Here is a 6,943-nt window from a genome sequence, read left to right on the forward strand (position 1 = left end):
GTGCGCCGCCGCCGCCCCCGGCGCCCCGGGCCCGCCGCCGCCGCACGCCTACCCGTTTGCGCCGGCCGCCGGGGCCGCCACCAGCGCCGCCGCCGAGCCCGAGGGCCCCGGGGCCAGCTGCGCGGCCGCAGCCAAGGCGCCGGTGAAGAAGAACGCGAAGGTGGCTGGTGTGAGCGTGCAGCTAGAGATGAAGGCCCTGTGGGACGAGTTCAACCAGCTGGGCACCGAGATGATCGTCACCAAGGCCGGCAGGTCAGGGCGCCCCTCCCCACGCCGCGACCCTCCCCACGTGCTGCCGCCAGGGCTGCGGGCCTCCGCCGGATCCGCGAGAGCGGGGCCGAAAGCCAGGTCGGGGGCGCGGCCCGGCCACCTGCGGGCCCCTCTGGGCCCCGCTGCCTCCTTCGCTGTCCGCCGTCCCGGCTCCGGCGACAGCCGCCCGGCGCTCCCCTCCTAACACTCACCTATCCTCCGCCGGGGCGGGAGGAGACGGCGCGGGCCGCACGGGAACCGGCGAGGAGCCCCGCGGGACTTGCCCGCCCGCCCCGCAGCCCCAGGACGCCGCGCGGCCCAGAAACCGGCCCGGCTTGGAGCGCACCCGGCTGGGGGGAGGCAGCGGCGTCCAGGGGGCCTCGCCGCCGGGCCGACTCCTAGTAAATCCCACCTCAAGAAAACTCTGGTTGGTTCTGGAGTTCAGTCTATGCGGGCAAGATAAAGAGCAGCAGCCAGGCAACTCTCTGGACACTTTCAGGAGAGGATTACCCTTAAAAACAGCGTGCACTGTTCCGTGGAAGTTGCTACCCAGTTTCCTTCAACCTAGATCCCCATAGCTGTGGGGCCTGGCTCTGTAGCCAGCGGCTCCTCACCTCCCAACCGGCCTGTATTTGTTTTAAAGACAAGAGAGAAGGGGAACAAGTTTTGCAGATGCACCCGATTTGACCAGTAGACAAAGGCGGGTGCCGGGCTGTGTCTAATGTACACACCAGCTCCGACTCCGAACAGCCAAGGGGAGCTCAGGGCCTGTTTGCAAAGCCTTCTCGTGGTTTCTGTTTCCCTGCTGCCGGCGTCCTTCCTGAGGAACCTGGGCCTGTGCTCCGCTCCAGCTCTGTGGGTTTTTTCCAGGCCCTCCTTGCTGTCCCCAGGCACACAGGCCCTCCTGAGGACAGCGGCAGCCCAGCCTCTGGCTCAGGCCAGCCCGGGAAGGGCCTCGTCGGCGCTGGGCTTCACCCGGGAGCCCACGTCCCGCAGCACCCTCCAGCCTGCAGAGGCTTCGGGTGGGGGAGGGAGCAGGCCTGTCCTAGAGGCTGGCTCCTGGCATCTGTCTTCTGCCCACCGCCTGCAGGGAGTTGCTTGTGAGGGGAGGCAGAGGGGAGGGAAAGTGAGGGCCAATCCTGGCGTTGTCCTGAAGGGCCCCACGGCCACTACTGCTGCGCCATCATGTGGGGGCAGCCCACGGCCTACACCCGTCCAGGCACTGCAGAATGTCCTTTCAAGAGCCCTGATCGGTCACTGAGCCAGGGTCCAAAGCGGGGGAAATTTGAGGAACAGGAAAGACACAAGCTGAGTCCACTCTGGGTAGCTGCGTCTTGGGGTTATGTGTCTTAAGGGGAGCGGAAGCTTGCCTATGCCCTGAGGAAGGTGGGGAGACTATCATGGGGCCAGGATAGAGTGGGGCCCTGAGAGTCAGGGGAGTGAGGGCTCTGAGCCTTGGCCTCGCTGAGGGGATTGGGTAACAGCCGAAAACCCAGCTAAAAGGGCAGTGGGGATGCCTTGAAATCACACGAGACTACCCGGTTTCACTTTGTTGGAGCCGGGAGCTGCTTCGATCAAGCTGGGGAGGCTCTGCTAAGGGTGCATGTTAGGCACCCTGCTGCCGACCGAAGCTGGGACCAAGAGGCCAAAAAGTCAGCAAGGACGAGGCCGGGTTTATGTAGGCCAAGGTTGCCGAAGGTGGGGGCTCCAGCGCTGGGCCGGCCATTTCTGTGTCCAGGAACGGCCCAGGAGGCTCCCCTGCTGCGCCAAGCTCCCAGTTGAGTAGGGGCCTGCCCAGATTAGAGCAGCTAAGCCAGGAGAGATGGAGCCCAAGGGCTGGGCGACACAGCAGCCCCCAGAGGCTGGAGGGAGGGGCCAAGCAGAGGGGCCGCCAGCCCCGGGCAGGTCAAGCAGCTGCCTTCCACCAGCTAGGGTGACCGGAGGCCTCATCACCCCCAGGCGGATGTTCCCCACCTTCCAAGTGAAGCTCTTCGGCATGGATCCCATGGCCGACTATATGCTGCTCATGGACTTCGTGCCGGTGGACGATAAGCGCTACCGGTGAGCAAGCGGTTGTAAGCGTGAGGGACCTGGGAGGGCACCCTGGAAAGTGGCGGGTCTCCGCCTGGCGACCCAACTCCAAGGGTCGTCTGCACCATGAAACTCTTTAGGCACCTGCGATGCTGCCCGATCAACCCGCTCCCTCCTCCACTCCCATCTGACCCCAGACCCACAACCCCACTCCATGCGCTCTCAGAACCCGCCTCTGGAGCCGCAAGCTCCAGACAGCTCTTGCTCCCCTGGGCTGGTGTGGCCCTAGGGTGGCCAGCCAAGTACTCAGCCCCGGACTTCTGCAAGTCTCCCTCTCCCAGGAGGCCGGCCTGAGCGCCTAGTCCCCTTCCCCCATCCCCAGGGAACTCTGGGTCCTGGAGCTGGGCCGGAAAGGTGGGGTGGCCAGCAGAGATTATGCAGGGCGGGCCTCAGCTGCCCAGACAATTAACAGCAATTAATAAAGAGAACGAATACTGCCCTGTGCCTGAGGCCCCGGCAAGGCCAAGTGTGGGCTCCCACTGCAGCGGCACCGGGGCGGGAGGACCCGCATCCAGCGAAATGAGATGGCGGGAGCCCAGCCTCCCCTCTCGGTGCCCCACGGGGTGTCCAGTTCCTTCATTGTTCTGAGTGTTGGGATGGGTGGGAGTTCTCTGTTTAGTCCAAAGCTCCCAGCACGTGTGGCAGCAGAGGGTTCAATCTCACAGGTGGGGAAACTTCTCAGAGGCATTTTTAGGGTTCGCCCAGCACACGGATCAAGGCCCTCTGGGTTCACCTCCACATGCACGACCCCACCCCGTGCCGCTCCAGGTATGCCTTTCACAGCTCCTCTTGGCTGGTGGCGGGGAAGGCCGACCCTGCCACGCCAGGCCGCGTGCACTACCACCCCGACTCGCCTGCCAAGGGCACACAGTGGATGAAGCAAATCGTGTCCTTCGACAAGCTCAAGCTGACCAACAACCTACTGGACGACAACGGCCACGTGAGCGACCGCCTCCCCAGGCTCCCGGTGTCCCCCAAGGCCTCGAGTCCCGAGGCACCCGCCTGTCCCTAAGAGGCCTGTAGAATCCCCAGGTCCCCGGCTGTCCCCAGGCGGCTCTGGGCTGTCCCCGAGGAGGCCCTTTAGAGTCCCTTCGAGGCCAGAGGCTGAGGCGGAGCTTGGGCAGCGCTGGCGTGCCGATGAGGAGAGTGGCCTCTGGTCAGGGGTCACATAGCCTAGTGGGCCTGGGCCCTGGGAGAGGGGTCGCCCTCCTTCTCTCACCCCACTCCTGATTTTATGCGGGAAGCTTTTTTAATTGGAAAAGATGGGGCCCCAGAAAGGGGGCTGGAGAAAGAGGCTTTATGGAGTCTAGGCCATCGAGGTTGCTGGGCAGGCACCTAAGGAAAGAGAACCTAAACCCAGATCTTTTGCCACTTGGAGCTCATTCCTGGCAATTGCCAATGGGTCACAGCCTCCTCTTGGCCCAGTGACCCAGCCTCATCTTGGAATTAAGGGTTTTGCCCAACTTATCCAGGAAACTCATTGCCAACTCAGACCTCAGCCTGTTTCCTGGCTCCCACCCCAGATCCTCAGCCCAGCCCCACCGCTGGAGCTGATTCCCCACCTTGTCTTCCAGATTATTCTGAATTCCATGCACAGATACCAGCCCCGCTTCCACGTGGTCTATGTGGACCCGCGCAAAGATAGCGAGAAGTATGCTGAGGAGAACTTCAAAACCTTTGTGTTCGAGGAGACACGATTCACCGCGGTCACTGCCTACCAGAACCATCGGGTGAGGGCCTGCGGGGAGGACCTGAGCAGATTCAACGCCTCTGGGAAAGCGGGTGTAATTTTCAGTTGCCGTTTGGGGACAGTGGGTCCGCTTAGACCTGCAGGCTGTGGTCCCAGTGGAGCCCAACCCAACTGGAGCCTCACTCCCAAGGGCCTCAGGCAGCCCCCTCCCTCCCGAGGCTGGCTGGCCCAGCCTTCTATCAGCTTGACCTCTCCAGCGGCAACTGTCACTTCGTCCTGAAAGTTTGTTTTCTGAACCATTCCGGAAACTCCCCATCAGGGGCCTGATCTGAGGTTTACCCAGATTCCTAGGGAACACGCTGTGTTCCCCACCCCCCACCCCACTGCACGTCGGGGGGGTGGTGACCACATTCCCATCCCAGCGAGGAGCACAGGACCTCCATCCCCATCCACTTGGGGGACACCAGAGAAGGGTTCCCTAGTGAGAGAGGAGGTTCCTCAGACCCCCGCCCCCCTGCAGGAGGGAGCACCAGCTCCGTAGTGGAGGGGCAGACGTGGACTGTTTCTTGTCGGGGCAGCAGAAAGGCCCTTGGTGCGCTTCTCCTAACACTCCCCTATCCTCCGCCGAGGTCGGGTGGCCCAGGCTGCAGGGCTCCAGCGGCTTGCTCACACCCACCTCCCTGCAGATCACGCAGCTCAAGATTGCCAGCAATCCCTTCGCCAAAGGCTTCCGGGACTGTGACCCTGAGGACTGGTGAGTGTCCTCCCCCGAGAGAGTGAGCGCCGGGCGCCTGGCGCAGGCGCCGCCCTGATCCGCCTCCCGCCCGCAGGCCCCGGAACCACCGGCCCGGCGCGCTGCCGCTCATGAGCGCCTTCGCGCGCTCGCGGAACCCCGTGGCCTCCCCGACGCAGCCCAGCGGCACGGAGAAAGGTAGGGCCGGGGTCGTGGGATCCGGGTCCCGGCCCTGTGCGCGCTCTACCCCGGGCGGGCGGCCTCGCCCGGCCTCGCCTGCGCCTCCAGGGCGCTCCAGGCTTTCGCGCCGGTTGCACAACGGCCGCGGCAGCGGGCAAGCGCGTACTCGCCCGCCCGGCCCGACGGCTGCGCCCCGCCCGCCGCCGCCGCCCGAAGAGGGGCGCGGGCCCCGGGGAGGGCTCGAGGCGCCGGCGACTTGGGGTCTCGGGCACGCTCGCACCGACCGGTCGGGGAACACCGAGGGCAGCCAAGCACCTTCTCCCCGCCAGGGCCTTGCGTGGGGCGTCGGAGCTCCTCCGCGGCCCCGGCCGGCCGCGCTCACTCCTCGGCTCTCTCCGCAGACGCGGCTGAGGCCCGGCGAGAATTCGAGCGCGACGCGGGCGGGCCGGCAGTGCTCGGGGACCCGGCGCACCCTCCGCAGCTGCTGGCCCGGGTGCTAAGCCCCTCGCTGCCCGGGGCCGGCGGCGCCGGTGGCCTAGTCCCGCTGCCCGGCGCGCCCGGAGGCCGGCCCAGTCCCCCGCACCCCGAGCTGCGCCTGGAGGCGCCCGGCGCATCGGAGCCGCTGCACCACCACCCCTACAAATATCCGGCCGCCGCCTACGACCACTATCTCGGGGCCAAGAGCCGGCCGGCGCCCTACCCGCTGCCCGGCCTGCGAGGCCACGGCTACCACCCGCACGCGCATCCGCACCACCACCACCACCCCGTGAGTCCAGCAGCCGCCGCCGCCGCTGCCGCTGCCGCAGCCGCCGCGGCCGCCAACATGTACTCGTCGGCCGGAGCCGCGCCGCCCGGCTCCTACGACTACTGCCCCAGATAACGCGGGCCCTGCCGCGCTCCCACCCCGGCCCCGCACAGCCCCGAGGGTCGCGGGGCCCAGCCACCCTGCCCCAAGGGCCAGCAAGGAATACGTTCCCCCAGCCCCAGGGGCCACCGCGGGTCTCCCCTTCCCCAGCCTCGAAGCCACGGGGGTCCCCTCGCCACCCCTCAGCCCCTTGGGCTATCGAAGTATCCGGTTCCCCAGTCCCTGGAGCCACCGCGGGTCCTTCCCCGGCCCAGAGGGCCACGGGGGTCCCCGCCCGCCAGTGCCAAAGCGCCCGGTCAGAGGCGGAAGGAAGTGATATTTATTGTTCTCCCCGAGACCGCGTCGCCCGCGTCCCGGCCGGCAGTTGCTGTGTAGACAACCCGAGAGCCCCGCCTGCAGGCGGTGTAGATACATGTAGATACTGTAGATACTGTAGATACCGCGCCGGCGCCGACTTGATAAACGGTTTCGCCTCTTTTGGAAGCCGCCTGCGTGTCCATTTATTTGCGCCCAGTTAGATCGCGTTGGGAATCTTCGGGACGGCCCTCCGGGCCTCTCCAACTCCGATCCCTGCCGACTGTAGGTCGGTCCCGGTCCCACAGCGCCCTGTCCGCCACGCCCCCTGCCCTCTCCCCGCCCCATAGGGGCTCCCACTGCCCCTCCCTTCTCCGAGGCCCCTCCTGCCAGGCCTGTGCACTCCCCCCACCTTCCCACCGTCCCGTCTCATCCCAACCTCTCCAGGGCTGGTGGTACCGCCCAGGTGTGCATCCTGCCTTTTTACTGAAATTCCTCACACCTGCAGTTGTCCCTATTCTGGAACTTGGGCCTGTGCCCTGGCCTGTTTTCGGGACAGATGCTTGTGCTTTTCCATGGAAGTTGGGAAGAAGGGTCATGACAGACACTGCCGGTCGGTGCTGGGAGGGGGAGAAGCCCCTGACCGGGATGGGGTCATGGAAAGACAAAAACAGGCAGCACTGTTCTGCTAGCATTTCCCCTGCCGGCCTAGCCCAGGCCCGCATGTTCCCTCCTTACTGACTTTATTTGCTGTGTGTCCCTACGGAGTGACCTGGCCAGGGGGCACAATGACAGTGGCCATGAGTCATCTTGAGACCCGTGTATGAAGCATTTTTCCCAG

At 65.6% G+C, this 6,943-nt stretch overlaps 1 protein-coding gene across 1 annotated transcript; it reads left to right on the plus strand.

Moving 5' to 3' along the window:
- Window position 1: 1 nt before the first annotated feature.
- TBX1 (T-box transcription factor 1) lies at window positions 2-6,291 on the plus strand (the record flags this gene model as incomplete). The annotated part of the gene is made up of 7 exons (XM_032139491.2): window positions 2-252; window positions 2,209-2,310; window positions 3,109-3,280; window positions 3,915-4,070; window positions 4,717-4,784; window positions 4,861-4,961; window positions 5,345-6,291. Coding segments are annotated over 7 exons (1,329 nt in total), but the record flags the coding sequence as incomplete, so codon positions are not given.
- Window positions 6,292-6,943: the final 652 nt, after the last annotated feature.

This window comes from Hylobates moloch, unplaced genomic scaffold (assembly GCF_009828535.3).
Source record: "Hylobates moloch isolate HMO894 unplaced genomic scaffold, HMol_V3 SCAFFOLD_19, whole genome shotgun sequence".
Taxonomy (NCBI): Eukaryota; Metazoa; Chordata; class Mammalia; order Primates; family Hylobatidae; genus Hylobates; species Hylobates moloch.